This window comes from Cyanidioschyzon merolae, chromosome 12 (assembly GCF_000091205.1).
Source record: "Cyanidioschyzon merolae strain 10D DNA, chromosome 12, complete genome".
In the NCBI taxonomy this organism is placed as follows: domain Eukaryota; phylum Rhodophyta; class Bangiophyceae; order Cyanidiales; family Cyanidiaceae; genus Cyanidioschyzon; species Cyanidioschyzon merolae.
The window spans coordinates 552,511-568,501 of NC_010138.1; the positions used below are offsets into that span (position 1 = coordinate 552,511).

The following is a 15,991-nucleotide window of genomic DNA, read 5'->3' on the forward strand; positions in this document are numbered from 1 at the left end:
ACCAGCCTGGCAGACTTGTCCGGCTCGCAGGACATTCCGCCTGGAAGGTAAACGTTCGAAAATATGGAAACATTTTCCCCCTTTGAACGTTTACCGTAGAGGGGAAAGAACATTTTATCCACTTGGTAGTTAGTCCTTGGTTTATGATCTTTTTTGTACATGGTGCGCTCGATATGCGCACACCCATATCTGGCAGGCATGCGACCTAGCATGTGCATCTCGCCGCTGAGGGGAAACGCGAACCTGATCATGAGCGTGTTGCTCTGACTTACAAGATGTATTTGCGTTCAAGGCACAAGAGAGTATGTTTTTCTCAGTTCAATTGTGTGTCAGCTCTCAAGTGAGTGTATTCGAGCGATTTTTCGCGGGTTGTAGCAGAAGCTTTCAAAGTGCGTTGTTTTGAAAAATAGTCGAGATAAATCGGGAAAAATATGGTTGTAGAAGTGGAGGATCCTGGAGGGCCCCGTATCGCCGGCTGCCGCAAAAAAAAAACCGAAGAACAGTGCCAACCAAAGAGGAACAACACAGGACCAGGAAGCAAGGCGGCGAGGGCCGACACCAAAACCTGCAGGGAAAACGACAGTACGACGAGATGGAAGTGAAAGCCTGTCTTTTACGCTGCGTCAAGGATCCGTGCAGGGAAAAGTTGCAAGAGGGCATCAGAAACCGTGTCGATTCGTACTCCAGGAGTATTGTAAAGGCCTGTTCAGGAATGATGCATGTGGTGAAGGTGATGTGTCGCGACGTGACGGACATCCAAACCGTCGAGGTTCCGGACGAGATTTTCGGCAAGACCTTCATTCGTCACCTGATGGTTGGAACAGGGGAAACGTCGAGGAGAAATGAGCGAGTTCGTGCCCTCCACGAAAATTACATCAAATACCGCTCCAACGGTACTCGATACACGGGAGACTCGCGTATTTACGAATACGGGGCGATCAAGTACCTCACGAACCTGAAGAACCACGTGACCATGAACCTCAAAGGCTTCATGATACGCTCCGTCTTTGCCCTCGACCTGGAGCTGTCTCGCATAGGGATACGGGCCATCATCGACGGCATCAAGAACGATAGTCGGAATGAACAGGAGATCGAATTTGCCGACAAGAAGACATCAAGCAGAGGAAAGAATGAACCTTCTGGAATCCCTGCGGCTATTCAGGAGCACCGTGCAGACTTGGGGCTTGTCAACCCCGCGGATAAAGTATCAGAGATGAAAAAGATGACGAAAGATTTTATCCCCGCGTCCAGCGCTATTCCGTGTTTTTGGAGCGAGAACTCGAACGCCAGGCGGAGATGGAGCTCACTAGGGGAATACGTGAAGATTCGGAGAAGCGGAAGGCTTTCGTAATGGGTAAGCGCTTCAACGTCATTCCATTATGCAACAGCAAGTAGCACTTTGTGCGAATCGACGCTAGCGTCCTTCATGGCATCACGGGGGAGATGTGTCCGGAGTTCAGTTTTTTCAGGAAGGAGTTCGCCGGCGAAAACCCGGAATCGTACTGGAAGAGTATCTTCGATTTCAAATGTCAGAATACAAGCAAAGAAAGATGTATACGGGGAATATCGAAAGAGATGGGATTCTGATGAATGTGCACTACGGGTGCTTGATGGCGGATCTTCCTATTCTGTCTTTGTCGGTGCCTTTGACGGAGCATGAGAAGGACAAGGAGGTCGGTCCACGACGCAGGAGGTGCAGGAGAACGACTTTGTCGTCGGCGTGTGATACCGGGAACACGAATATCGTGACCATCGCTGCACCCAATTTTGCGGAAGATGGCATCGACGGTAACTTACGTCAGAGAGACATGCGTCTTTTAAAGCTCTCGAGAGCGAGATATTACCGAGACTCGGGAAAAATGAATGCAAGGAAACAAATTGTGACGTGGAATGCTGGAGTGAAAGAGCACCTGGAAGCGGTCAGCCAGGTGACTAGTCGTCGAGCGGACCGCTGAGCATTTCTGGAATTCATGAAAAGTTGCGTTGCTCATCAAGAGGAGCTGTGGAAAGAGTACACCAAGCCCCGGTGGGTTCGTCAGCATATAACTTTTGTACTGTGGAAAACAACCTGCATTCGCGAACTTTCTTAATCAGTTGAGCGCCCTCATAGAGGACAAGAGTCGAAGGCTTGTAGTAGCATACGTTGCAGGTCGCTGAGCCTCCAAAACCAGGGAGCATATCTGCTCCATCGACAAGAGCGTACACGTAGTGCGCACATCGTTCCGTTACAGTACCGACAGATGAGTTCTGAGCGTCCTACATACACCATGAGCTGGGATGTACACTTCAGAGGGTCGAGATGGCGAAAAGCCAGCGGAGTCTTGAGGATATAGAAAGGTACGGAGAGCTTGCAGAACAGGAAATTGCACAGAGGGCACGAGCACGAGGACTTGTCGCACTGCTTCGTACCACTTGTGGCAAGAAACGCATGAAGTTCGTGAACCGTGACTTTAACGCCGTTATCAAGATCCGATGATTTGCGGCGCTGGAGAGGAGACCCGAGCAGCTGACGCCATCTAACTTTGTCGGGAAACCGCTCCGGGTCGAGATGAATAAGGAGAAAGTGAAGCCAGTAGTTGGCGACCGGTCGACAAAGACTGGGAGCTGTCTCCTTATCGATGGATTGACATCCAGTCTATGGCGGGCGGCGCGCCGCTCGCCACTATTGGACCCCGCTTATGTAGCGTACGCCGCTCGGAAGGCATGTCGTTGTTACCGGTGCGACGGATGCGTTGATGCTGGCTCTGCTGGGGCAATGCAGCTGGTGCTTGAAGCACTGCGGGTGCGCTCGTTGATGCGCTGCTGCTTTGATCCTCGGGCGACTCGTCTCGACGGCTGCGTACGACCGGACGACGCTGATGCTGATGCTGATGCTGATGGCGTACGATCGCGAGCGAAACTGTTTCTATGTGCATAGTGAGGGCGTATTCGATGTCAGAAACAGACTGGGTCACGTTTCCGGTACACTGGTCATGCGGATCATCAGAATGCTGTTACCAGTGGCATTGGAAATGCGATGATGCGCTTGCATCCGCGTCTGAACACAATGTGGGCTTTCGCGAGCTCCCCCGGACTGCATGCGACGCGTGAGCACGCATCGCGCACCGATCGCCACAGCTGTTTGCGCGTTTGTGGAACAGCAGCTGCCTTGGCGCTCCGACTTGTCGCTGAAGCACCTCATTGCGATTCGGTGGCAACGCAGATCCATTGCAGGCGTCAGCATCCGTCCCTGGGCAATGTCCAGGTTGCAGGTACGCGATCCATGCTTCAGCAATATGCACAAAACATAATGATAGCCTCGTGACGCTTGCAGAGCAAACGTCGTCCGAGTCCCTTGTTTGGGCTGATGCACATGAACCAGAGATCCCGGGTTGCGCGATGGACGCTGTTTTCTTGCACTGACGGCAACTTTCGGGAAATCGCCCTAGATCCGGGTACTCCCCAGTCCAGTAGGGCGCCGCAGCGTATCGAGCAGCGCACGCTCTAGGTGGACACCATGGCAATGTCCAAAATAATCCATTTTATACTGATTTACCTCCGGATCACTCGTGGACGGTACGTAGCGCCTGCCGCGATCCGGCCCGCAGCGCTTTGTCCATCCTGAACTGTTTCGTCCGCGAGTGCTTCTATTTTTGTTGACGAAGACGCAGAATGCCCCGTGCTCGATGGGTTTGATTTTCCATGTAGTGGTCCTCATCGCTGAGGGTATCTCGTTGGCGTTTCTAGGTTTTTCTCTTTTGGTAGGTATTCAGGCGCTCACTGGTCTCGCGGAGGAGTTCCCAACTTCGTCCAAGCGACTGTTACGGGCGCTGGCACTGCTCGTGTTGCTTCTGCAAGTGCTACTCCTTGCGATCGACGGCCTTCCTCCTGTGCCAGTGGCGGTTGGCTGCCTCGCGCACTACACCTACTATTTATGGACTTGGAAGGACAACTTTGTTCGTGTGCGCGTGCGGCAGCTCCTGTTGATCAGCACTGTTGTACTGTTTCTCGTGTCCAACGTAGTGTGGGCGCAAACGTTATGGCACTTTTACGACCCGTGGATATACAGCCATCGTATGACAAGCGATGTGGCAAGTTGGCGCGAGGGTTTGCTGGCGCGGAACACGTTTACTGCCGCACACATCATGTTTATTTGCGTCTGGCTCTTGCCACTAAGTCTGCTCCTGGTCTTTGGAAGCAGAGAGCGCGATGCAGAAAATAGTTTTGCACGCGACCAATCATGAATGGCTAGTCTCCTGGCTCCATAGACGCATCGTGCGTGTTGTCAGCGATGCTGCGGGGCGTCTGGACGGGAGCGGGCTGCTTGCGTGGTTGCGCGTGGGCGCTGGCGACCCGCCGCAAGACCTGCATGATGCCAGGCACTGGTCTGGATGTTGTGAGCTGCAGGCACCGAAGCGAGTGTACGCAGACGGGTAATCGTCAAAGACGCAGCGCCGGGGCGGTTGCCCAGAGCGGATGTGTTGCCGTCTGCTGCAGCCGCTGGGGTATGCGCATCTCTTCTGGCAAGTTTCGATGATGCACATTGACTACGGATATTTATTCGGATTGCGGGACGGTTTCGATGCATACAGAACGACCGAATCCTAGCTAGTCACATAATAAAGACCTTGCGGCATATATCGCGACTAAACTCGTGACCCGTTGCAGGGTCGCGCACAAAGCGTCCATCAGGTCGTTGTTCGGTAAGCAGGTCCACAGCTTCGGCACTGTACACGTTGCCGTTTGGTAAGACAATTGGCGGATTATGCTCATCCATCAGTTTTCCGGTAACGCGGCATAGCAGAATGGAGTGCGTATGCGAGCTGTATGGGAGGTCCTTGGCAAGCGCGTTAAAGGGATAAGCGCAGGTCGGACACAGTCGAGCGCGATCGCCCAGCGCACTGACATGCTCGTCGAAAGCCGAGGAAGCGAGCTGGCCTCGCTCAGCGTCGCCTGTCGACATGCTGACTTCTTGGTGTCGCGCATGCCCGACGGGGCCCTCTATTGACGTTGGGCCTTGGCTCGCTCTCCCTGCACGTGTCGCAGGGTTCGTTTCCAAGGTGTACGGCTTGCACTTGCGGGTCTTCAGGGCGGCGAGGCCCGGCTCAATGAGCAGATCGAGCAACGGCACGGATGGTAGCATATTCAATTCAAAATGGGTGGATAGGAACTTTTCGATCAGAGTATCCCACCGTTTCGGATCATAGAGCCGCCTGTAGGGTTCGCATGATGTTTCCGGCGGATATGCCAGCAGCGTGACGCATCGTTTCACCAGAGCGTACTCCTCCAGCGCGCGTGGATCGGCGTCAGCGTCAGGCTTGCTCGCAAGGAGTCCATTGAAATGTTTCCGAGCATAGAGCACTGCCGCATTCACCTCACGTGCCCGACATAGTTCTATAAACTCTTGAACTCTGAGGTTCAGCTCTAGACTGGAGCCCAGTCGAGACAAGCGACGGCGATTTTCCGCACAGTACTGAAGCGCCTCGGTAGCGCGATTCGCTCGCAGCCCAACCACCACTGGAACTATGGCTTCAAATACGCCCATGTCAACAAAGGGTGCCAGTCCCCAGCGCTCAATAGCGCGTCGCGCAGTTTCGAGATACCCCTGTCTGAGCATGAAATCGACCAGGAAACGAAGCAGGCGATGCTGGGTGGCGTCCGTGGATACCTCCCTTTGGCTCAGGTCGCATTGTCCGCTGTCCATCGCCGGCTCCCTAGCACGCTCGGTTGTATCTTTTGCATCAGAATCCGTGACCTGGTATCTCGCAAACGCCGGGGTTTGGGCGCTCTCTTGCGCCAAGTCAAGCATTTGGGTATCGAGGCCAGCCTCCGTCAGCAAAATCCTCAAACGCTGCCTCAAGTTACTGATCTGCTCCTGGTCTTTTCGATCCCAGCTCTCCAATGCAGTACGGAACTCGTCAATTTCTTTTGAAAGCTCTTCAAGGACGCTCGCCACAGTGGCACTGTCACCAGCGTCACCAAGCTGGCTGAGAAGCGTTCGCAGCTGCTCCGCCTTGCGATCGCAGAGCCGTTTGTGATTACGCAGGTTCACTTGAAAGGCCTCAGCTGGCAAGACCAGCATGGCTCTTTCGAGCTCCATGGTTTTACGCACCCCGCTATAGGACGAAAGGAAAACCCCTGCACACTCGTATGGAACGCGTGCTAAGCAAACCTAGCTGCGACGAGTACCCGAGGCTGCGGCTGCAACCTGCCTGTTGGCGAGGCGATCTGCGTCCGTTACGATGGGCGTCACGCGCTGCAGCGGCGCGACGCTGGGGTCGTCACCCGGCCCTGTGGGGGCACACGCGCTTCCACGGCAGTAGAGGTCGTCTAACGCCGATGCGAAGCCCTGAACACGGGTATACATGGTGGAGCGCTTCAGCACCCAAGAGCCGCTATCTGTGTTCCTGATTAGTAGTGGTAGCAGATGTTGTTGCTGTAGCTGTAGATGCAGCACGAATTGGAGATGCTCTCAGCAATTTCCCATCTGTGGGCCAGAGCGTCCGAGGAACATCTCATCGACACAAGGGTCCTTGCTCGTTCTGTCCACAACTAGTTTCGCGAGGAACCTGTAACAGAGCTGACGCGCTCGCTATCCCGTCCGAATCGGTAGCGTTCCAGAGGCTCACTTTGCCAGCAACCTGCCTGTCGCTTGACGCACCTTCAGCAATGCTATTGGAGCGGTCGTTGGCGCTGCAGGCCACCAGGGCCTCAGCGCAAACTGCCCGTTCGAAGCTGGTCTCGTGAACGCTGACGGGACAAGTTTTGAACTTGGATGGTATGCCGTCCAGAACGATCCCCGTATCGGTGCTGCGTGAAATGGTGCTTGCAAGTTAGAAAGGGTTACTGCATCGCCTGCTGAACGCGCGATGGATCATGCCTTTTCTATGAACGTGACTCCTGCTCTTTTTATTTGCGGGTTCTGGGTTTGTGTGTGTGTGTATAAAATCATATACGCTATACGGGGCTTCTCGATTGCGTGATGCTCATCGGCTACCGGGAAGACGTCCAGCGTTCCGCACCAGAGCAGCGCGTTTTCCCTGCCATCAACGCGAAACCCCGGACATTCCCCTTCATGAGATCCCTCGTCAACGAGCGTATGGTGCAGTCCAGAGGGGACTGAGTGATGCGGAAATTCCTTCGTTATATAGGGTCGAATTCTGGTGCAATTTCAGGGAGACACGGTGGCGTCGTCATCACGAGCTCACCTGTGCAGATGGCCTCCATTCGGTGAGCTGGTGTGGCGGACGCCCCCGTCCCGCCCTCAAGTCTCTATCGCCGGAGGCATTACCTGAGCACGCAGCGGCTCGCAAATGCGAGTTGCATGCCCCAGTCTGGGTCAGTACGCACCGGCACCCTGTCGATACGAGGCAGCGGTACTGGCAACGGGATCCAAACCCCTGCCAGATGCAGTGCTGGGGAATTTTAACGGGTACTCGGGGCGCTGCCCTGGGCCGCTCCCGAGGATCGCCCCCCCCCCCCCCCAGCACCGAATCCCCTGGTACGGCACGATTCAGGGATTAAATTTTTGAGTTTTGAGCGAGTTGCAAGAGCGATCTCCCGCGACCAGCACGATTAACAGCAGCTAATACCTCTGTCCGAGTATCGAAAAGATCTGGAACCTTTAAAAGCGTTTCTTTTGTGTGCGTGTGTCGCAGAGCAGAGGACTGTATACTGCCCACTACTGCCTGCTCCTGCGCACTGTAGGGACTCCGTCCGGAACCGGTAGCTGGCGTGCCCGGAGCGCGACGCAGCGTGCCTGTACGCAGGCTGCATAGAGCAGTGCGCTCGCTTGCTTCAGAAATAGAGCAGCGAATGACCTCTGGATCGAATCCTGCAGAGGCTGTAGAGAGCAGCGTGCTTGCTGACGGCACGTACGACGTGGTGATTACTGGAACCGGCCTCACCGAGTGCATCCTTTCAGGGCTGCTCTCCAAGCGAGGTTTCAAAGTGTTGCATATCGATCGCAATCCATACTATGGCGGTGCGTGCGCCTCGTTGGATCTCCAGCAGATGTGGAAAAAGTTCTGTTTGTCGGGTTCGATTCCCGAGGAACTGGGGAGTGCTCGTGAGTACAACATCGACCTGATTCCCAAGTTTATCCTTGCGACTGGGAAGCTGGTGCGGATTCTCGTTTATACGGGAGCGACGCGTTACCTGGATTTCAAGCTGGTTGACGGATCCTTTGTTCACACAGGTGACCGACCGCACCGCGTACCGTCGACACCCATGGACGCCCTGCGATCCAGCCTGTTTAGCCTTCTGGAAAAGAACCGTTGCCGTCAGTTTTTTGGGTTCGTCCAATCGTACGATCCGGAGCAGGTCACCCAGCGGGGGCCCGATCCCAGAACGATGACCATGCGAGCGCTCTATGACTATTTCGGTCTCCAGGAGACAACGCGAACACTCATCGGACATGCGATAGCGCTCTACACGAACGACGCCTATCTGGAATGGCCAGCGCTGCCAACCATCGAGCGAATCAAAGTTTACGCACAGAGTGTTGCCCGATACGGCAGTTCCCCTTATATCTATCCGATGTACGGTCTGGGCGAATTACCCCAGGCATTCGCTCGACTCAGCGCTGTTCACGGGGGCGTCTATATGCTCCGAACCGACGTTGAAACGATTCTAACCGACACCGAAACTGGACGTGTATGTGGAATTCGGACCCCAGATGGCCGCGAAGCGCGTTGTCGCTTTGTTGTGGGCGATCCGAGCTACTTTCCAGATTTGGTGCATCGAGTGGGGCGTATCATCCGATGCTACTGTATCCTGCGGGCGGCACCGGCACACATCCGTGAAGCATCATCCTGCCAAGTCATTGTACTGCACCGAGCAGTAGCCGCTGAGCGCCGCAACGACATCTACGTACTGGTACTCAACAGCGCACACCGCGTCGCTGCGCCGGATCGCTATATCGCCTTGGTGAGTACCGTCATGGAAACCGCGGACGCGGAGCAGGAGATTGAGGCAGGTCTAGCAATTCTCGGTGGTGAAGCCAATATTCTCGCCCGTTTCCTCACGGTCGACGACGTTTTCGAACCGATACACGACGGTCGAGAATGCGGTATCTTTGTGAGCAGAAGCTACGACGCAACGACGCATTTTGAATCGACAACTGAGGACGTGCTCGATCTCTACAGGCGCATCGTCGGTGAAGAGTTGATGTTTGATGACAAGCCCGTTTGAACCTGGCGTAAATGCGTTGATTTGTGCGCAGCAGCGTTTTACCTTTCCCAGGGAGCGGGGTCAAGGCGAATGAGTGCCATTGATGGAATCCAAGGCACGAGTCAACATGCTCACCGTAGGCTTGTCACCGATTTGCATGCACTGGTTGTCGCTCATTGCATCACAGGATGACAAGGCGAGCGCTCCTGCAGAACAGAGTGCCCAATCCCAGCGAATTGCACCCACCGCCAAGTACACTGCGTGCGCGGCGGCAACGAAATGCACCCAGTGATCCATATTCGAATGAGCACCGAAGGCTTCTCTGTGCGCTGCAAATCCTGTCCGATTCTCTGCGCAGGAAGCGCACGAACAGCGCGCAGTCCGTCCGGGGGACAGCGAATGCTCGGCACAATCGCTGGGCCTCGGCAGGAACAGAGCGCCTGCTTGTGTTCCCTTCGACGAAAGAGGGCGACTTGTGAGCAATTGGTATCGATAAAGATGAGGTTCCATCGGGTTCTGAGCCGCACACGATGGCGCTTGCCCCCGCGCCTCCATAGACTCGCAATTTCCCTGGGGTAGAGATTTCAACCAAATGAAGCCGTGAGCGGCTCTGAGACAAAGTCTAGCGCCTTAAACCCTCTTGTTTGATACAGTACAAGAGTCGGCACAACCAGGTGATGCAAAAACAAGGTCCATAGCTTTGATTCATGCATCGCGGCGCTTTAGAGCGGATCGCCTAGGTGCATACTCTCGATCGATCTATCATTCATGCACCAGTGCGTAAATCCTCTTACGCACAAATCCTTGCATTTGCTGATACAGGAAGCACGCAGTCAGATACCCTACCACAGCGTTCTTGCAACGATCCCACGGATGCAAACGGGTATCCGTTTGCATCATGGCTTTCAGTATGGCACATGCTTCTCGATCCCGGGACGGCGTCACAAGAGACGCTGCAACTGATGCAGCGCTCGGGACAGCTGCATGTTCACGCTCATCTTGCGGGCATTTTGTACAAGTCAGCGCCTTTCCAGAAACCGTTCGATATGCTTGCGGCAGCGTTTCGGGCAAGCTGCAAGCGACACACGTGACGAAGCTCCCGCCGTCACGTGTACGGGGCGTCCACGCGCATCCACCAGCGCCTGTGTATGTGTATGTGTTTTTCAAACACAAGACGAAGCGTCTCGCTGCATTGCGTCCGATGGTGATGATGATGATGCCTGAACGCCGAGCCACTCGACCAGCGTCCTCACGCCGTGCTTCCCGCCAAGCGCCCTACGAACACGAGCAGGCAGAGGTTTTTCCATGAATTCACAACCCTCAACATCCAAACGCCGCAAGGACGGAGCGATGACCTGGATCCCGAGTGGCAGCTGTCGCAGACGAGCATTGCCACGGAGGTCGAGGCTCCACAACCGGTGCCAGAGACGAATGGAGTCGGGCAGCTCCTCCAGATCGCAGTACTCCAGTTTAACTACCCTGATGTTGCTCGTATGCATTGAGCAGAGCCCAATTATCCGCTTTAAACCCGTATAGCTGAGGTCTATAACACGGATTGGATGGGTGCACGCCAAACCGGTGATCAGCGTTTGAGGAAGCGCTTGGACTTGGGGATTGTGTGCCAGCGACAAGACTTCCAACTCAGGTAAGCGAGCAAGCTCAAGACCATCCAGCGGCGACGCTAGATGATTATTTGACAAGTCTAGTACGCGAAGTGTTTCGCCGACTTCCTCAATCAGCCAGCTGGGAAAGTGTTGCAGCCGGTTGTGGGCAAGGTTCAGGTACCAAACGGGACACGGAGGCGTGTCAGGGCAGACTTCATTTTCTAAACACCGAAACTCTCTCCAAACCTCAAGTAACTCGACGTCTACAAGGCAAAGTCCACTCAGGTCGACAATACCGAGTTTGTCACCGACACTCCGCTCCAGTTTCCGCCGCGTCTCCGCAGCGAGGCAACGTCGGTCGTCGACGACATCCTTCGTGCAGCCTGCTCGCTGTAACTCGATTGCATGGTTCATCCAGTGCTAACCTGCCAACCTTTCTATTCTGAATATGACAGAGACAGGGAGTTTTCCGTGTCACCAGTACCAGCAGCCGTGGCTAGGGACCCGCGTGTACCCCGGGCGGGCAACAGTTCTCGCAAGCTTCGCCACAGCGCATGCTCGCTCGACAGCGGCATGCGGTTTTGTTGGGACACAGCAAGCACCGGGTTGCTGTTGCAGGTTGCAGGGCTAGAACGCCCGATGCTATCCGGAGCGCGTTTTCCGCACGGGTTAAGATGAGATGACCAGGCAGAAGCTTTTGGAGGAGCTCGAGCTGCGGCTACAGGAACGCAAACGGCGGGGGCTCTGGAGAGCGCTTCGCTCACCGGGTGAGGCCGGTGCTCAAGATCCGGCCTACGAGTTTGCATCAAACGACTATCTTAGCTTTGCACGAAGCCCTGAGCTGGAAGAACTCACAGCAAAGCTGGTTGAGGAGGCGCGATGGAGCGGGAGTCTCAGGAACGGCTCTGGTGGCTCGCGGTTACTCACAGGTGACTCGGGGTTCGCGCACGCCGTCGAGAAGCAGATTGCGCACTTCCACGAGGCAGAGGCTTGTCTGCTTTTCAACTCTGGTTACGACTGCAATCTCGGTGTTTTCAGTTGTATTGCAGCTGCCGGCCGGGACGTCGTGCTCGTTGACGAGCGCGTGCACGCGAGTATTCACGACGGATGTCGTTTGAGTCGAGCCCGCACTGTTCGACGCTTTCGACACAACGACCTCACTGATCTGAGGGAAAGTCTATCGACACTCCGCAAGGCGCTGGGCGACGAGTGCTGGATCTTCGTGGGCGTGGAATCCTGTTATTCAATGGATGGCGACCTACTAGCTCGCCCAGGAGAGCTACTCGACATGTGTGGTGCTTTTGGAGCGCTCCTTATCGTCGATGAGGCGCATTCCGTTGGTGTTCACGGACCGGATGGCCGCGGTCTCCTGCACCCATATAGAGCGCACCCAGCGCTGTTGGCGCGCGTGGTGACGTTTGGTAAGGCATTTGGTCTGCATGGGGCTGCGGTCCTGGGCGCACAACCACTCCTGCAGTATCTGCTGAACTATGCGCGACCGCTCATTTATAGCACCTCGCTACCACTGCACAGCTTGTGTGCTGTGAGCGCGGCGTACCGGCTCATGGCGACAGAGACCGCGGCACATCGGCGGAAGCTGCTCTGGGAGGCGGTTCGAATGTTCCATTCCCTCACGAGGGATCTGCGTTCGCGTTGCCCCCAGTTGCCACCGCCTTTAGTGAATCGGGAGAGTCCCATTCAGGCGATCATTATTCCCGGCAATGAAAACTGTGTCTTCGTGGCCAATGAACTTCGTCAGCGCGGTTTCGACGCCCGTCCAATTCGGTATCCAACCGTAGAGCGCGGAGCAGAGCGCATTCGAGTGGTGCTACACGCGCACAACACACCTGAGGCGATCAACGCCTTCGTACAGGCTCTGATCGATATCGTCGGGCAGCTTCCTAGTGCCATGTGTGACGCTAGGGGCACTCACCAGTCGGGTGCGCCGTTGCGTCCGGCGCTGTTGAACGCACGACTCTAAGGCGTCAATGAATGCCCTTTGGCTGTATTATCCATAGCGCTCCAGGCATGACCCTGCGTCGAGGTATCGGCTATGGAAATTGTAATGCGTATTGGTGCTCGTTGCTGGATCCTGGAAACACGGGCGCTGGACAGGCTTCGTGCGAAAGAGTGGTGCAATGTGACAGCGATCCGCTAGGCGCCCTCATGACAGTCACAGCCTAGCTGGAGGTGATTCTCGGGATTTTCGAATTGTGTCTCTGTTGATCGTTGCATCGCTGCTGTCGGCGCCCATCCGATTATGCCTTGCGTATCCTGATTCGTATGATGTATTCGTGTGGACGCCTGTGCTCGTCGCGAGCTGAGCAATAGCACCTACCCTGGTTTTTTTTTGAATCTGAGCAGGCAACTGAACCGCTTCATCGTGTTCAATGGAGGTCCCAGCAGTGCAGCTCTATTCGAGATGCACCGCAGAGAATGGGCAACGCTCGCCGCATTCCGGTTTACACCACGTAGTTGCTGCAAATGGAAACCCAGGAATGTCTAGCGCTCTCGAATTCCAAACAACAAACACCCTGGTGGAGCGCAGGGCATCGCTACCCAGTATGCGTTCGAATCCTTGGGATTGATGCTCGATGCATCCTCTGTTTGATGAACGCGCCACTGAACGTGACGTATACCTGATTAGATGCCCATGCTCGTATGCGTTTGGTTGGCCTTGGAAGAAACGAATCCAGATTGCAAGCCCGCGAACGAGATTACCAGATGCTGTTGAGACTCGTCGTGTACAGTACGCAATGGAGCCTGAGCGAAACGGAACTGGCGAAACTGCCGCCCAGGCGGTGCGGAGACTTGTAGCGCCTTCGCCTTGCGCGACATTCTGGCGCCGGGCTCTGTGCATCTTTACGTAGGATAGCAGTGACGAGCCAGCCTGGATGGTCGAAGCGGTTACCCTTGTCTATGCAGCAACGCTAGTCAGTAAGCAACCAGCCTCCGAACAGCACGTTGAAGCAAATGCTGGTGCAAACCGAGCACGCTACTCGCTATTCGCTGGACACGATGCATGTATCAATCCAGAGGCAGCTTGACATCAGTAGGAACCCTCTAGGACAGGGCATAACAGTGGCCCTGGTATTCGGTGCTCGCGAGCAATAGCACTGCCCTGCAAAGCGACGTATATGATGAATACGTTATCTTCTTGGCGTCCGTAGACGCGTGCACCGTCTGCTGTCCCGTCAGCGGGTTAGCATACGCAGTGCACCTGCGCAGTGCTCCCTGATCCAAGGACTCGTTTTCTTGGGGAAAGCTCTCCACAGACCTCGACCTCGTCTCGAATAAGCTCGTTGAAGAAGAGTCTGTACTCCTGGCCGAGTGCACCAGCGTGTAGAGCAAATTCCACGCGGGCGTCGTTCGCCACTCCAGGTCGCAGAGTGAGAGAAGGGATCAAAGCTCTTTGATCTTAATGTGGTGCGGCAGAACTTGAACATCCGGGTCTTTATTAAAGGTAGCGTTCGCAGCTGCTGCCGCTGTTTCTTGAAAATGCCGAGTCCGGTGATGCTGGAAGCGAGCCTGCTCTTCGCAGTACAGCGGTATCAGACGAACACGTACCTTTGAATTGGTCGCTCTGCTTCTTATTTCGGGGTTTTCCGAAATTTTTTAGACTCACAGCCTCAACGTTAGAACTGCAGAAATAAAAATGGTTTGCGTTCTCATCCGTACTGGTTTTGGATTCTCGATCGTCTTTTAGGAGTGCCGCCTTGGACTCTTTCCCGCTAGATTTCGTTCTGTTATCGAAGTCTAACTTATTCGCTAGGCAGTTGAACAACAATTTTTTTCAAAATGAGAGATATCAATCGTAAATTCATACGTAGAAAACTCCACTCTTCTCCTCTCTTGACATCTACTATGTTCAAATAAGGCAGCCTTCAACCTTTCTATCAACGCAAGTTGCAGGCGCAGCAATGCACGCCGCATCTTAGACGACGTCGTCCCTTTAGGACGCGATCGCAAGCTCAGGTCGAAATTTCACTGAACTTGCTACGTAAAATAACCGATTTCGGTAGAGAAACAACTCCTCATTTCGTAGTGGCCACTGACAAGAAAAGATTCGACAGCACCACGATATCGCTCATGGGATATGCTTAGGGGGGATCCCGTCACTTCGATTCTGGTTTGCGTGAGAACGGGTCTCAGACTTGAACTACAATCATCGCAGCGATCGCGCCTAGTGGAGCGTGCGTGATCGCTTTGCAGGAAGGGAGCGTAGACTTAGCGAACTTGCTCTGCGTCTTTGTCAGCGAGAATTTTCCTGTAGGTACTTGGTCCATTACGGACAACATCGCGTTCCAACAATGATTTATCGAGTGAAACAGCAAGCGCTTGCGTTTGCCGCGCACAGCATACTTGCCCAGAAGACCGCCTCAAAGATGTCTGGAGTTGTCGGGCACGGCACTGGGTGCGATAGCGGAGCGAGGCATCAAGGAGCGCCTCCTTCATTCATGAAGGACATGTACCCAGCGTTGTAGGAAACCGTCCGGGGCCATAAGGCGAAGCTTGAAGCATTGCGAAGTTCGGTGGATATATGGAAACACCTGAATACAGCCATATATCATCGCTACAAAGGCACACTGAGGCTAGATACAAAGAGGAAGATACTGGCAAGCAGAGCCTAGACCGCAACTCCCGCCTGTACACGAAATGCGTAAACAACTACCGGAAATAGCGGAATCTGTATACTAATGCTGCCATCTACATCCTCCGACTACGACCAACGGAGCTCGAGTCAAGGAAGCGACCGGCTCATTTAAAGCCCCCGATAAGGGAGAGAAAGTGGACCCTGCTGCGGAGAACACCCGAAAAAGTCAGAGACTGATGGCGCATGACGCATGTAACTGGGACAAATCGCACCTGCGTTGTGATGCGCACACAACGCACCTCGCGCTCCGCACAGCATGCCGTATTCTGTATCGTATCTGTGTTGCGGAAAGGACGGGTGAGCGTTGTTTGTTTGTTTGGTTGTTCGTTCGCGGTACTCAGCGGGTGTACGGCAACGCTTGTCGACAACACTTCAACTAGTCCTGTTTGTCGAGTGTATAAGAAAAAGTTAGTGCCCGACAAGGTGCGCTGCTCGTGTGAAGAAGTGCTGTCAGTGGGGAGACCTGGTGGCTGCCCACACCACCACCACCACCACCACCACCACCACGCAGGTTAACGGTGGCGCGACGTTCACGGGGAGCGAGTCCCTTTCAGGTACCGGTGTTGGTTCTAACGTGGTCACT

The 15,991-nt window shown here is 54.7% G+C and overlaps 5 protein-coding genes across 5 annotated transcripts, besides 2 other annotated features; 3 read left to right on the forward strand and 2 right to left on the reverse strand.

The window, feature by feature from the left end:
- Positions 1 to 576: 576 nt before the first annotated feature.
- Positions 577 to 2,364: a sequence feature (repetitive element).
- A 1,301-nt stretch (positions 2,365 to 3,665) lies between these two features.
- Positions 3,666 to 4,223, forward strand: CYME_CML221C (hypothetical protein; the record flags this gene model as incomplete). The annotated part of the gene is made up of 1 exon (XM_005536792.1): positions 3,666 to 4,223. One exon carries the CDS (start codon positions 3,666 to 3,668, stop codon positions 4,221 to 4,223), a length of 558 nt encoding a protein of 185 aa, XP_005536849.1.
- A 368-nt stretch (positions 4,224 to 4,591) lies between these two features.
- On the reverse strand, positions 4,592 to 6,079 carry CYME_CML222C (hypothetical protein, conserved; the record flags this gene model as incomplete). The annotated part of the gene is made up of 1 exon (XM_005536793.1): positions 4,592 to 6,079. The coding sequence occupies one exon, from the start codon at positions 6,077 to 6,079 to the stop codon at positions 4,592 to 4,594; it is 1,488 nt and encodes a 495-aa protein (XP_005536850.1).
- A 1,715-nt stretch (positions 6,080 to 7,794) lies between these two features.
- CYME_CML223C (GDP dissociation inhibitor) lies at positions 7,795 to 9,171 on the forward strand (the record flags this gene model as incomplete). Its single annotated transcript, XM_005536794.1, has 1 exon — positions 7,795 to 9,171. The coding sequence occupies one exon, from the start codon at positions 7,795 to 7,797 to the stop codon at positions 9,169 to 9,171; it is 1,377 nt and encodes a 458-aa protein (XP_005536851.1).
- A 1,142-nt stretch (positions 9,172 to 10,313) lies between these two features.
- Positions 10,314 to 11,168, reverse strand: CYME_CML224C (similar to flightless-I protein; the record flags this gene model as incomplete). The annotated part of the gene is made up of 1 exon (XM_005536795.1): positions 10,314 to 11,168. One exon carries the CDS (start codon positions 11,166 to 11,168, stop codon positions 10,314 to 10,316), a length of 855 nt encoding a protein of 284 aa, XP_005536852.1.
- A 265-nt stretch (positions 11,169 to 11,433) lies between these two features.
- CYME_CML225C (probable 8-amino-7-oxononanoate synthase) lies at positions 11,434 to 12,735 on the forward strand (the record flags this gene model as incomplete). The annotated part of the gene is made up of 1 exon (XM_005536796.1): positions 11,434 to 12,735. One exon carries the CDS (start codon positions 11,434 to 11,436, stop codon positions 12,733 to 12,735), a length of 1,302 nt encoding a protein of 433 aa, XP_005536853.1.
- A 1,667-nt stretch (positions 12,736 to 14,402) lies between these two features.
- Positions 14,403 to 15,530: a sequence feature (possible transcribed region).
- Between the last annotated feature and the right edge of the window lie 461 nt (positions 15,531 to 15,991).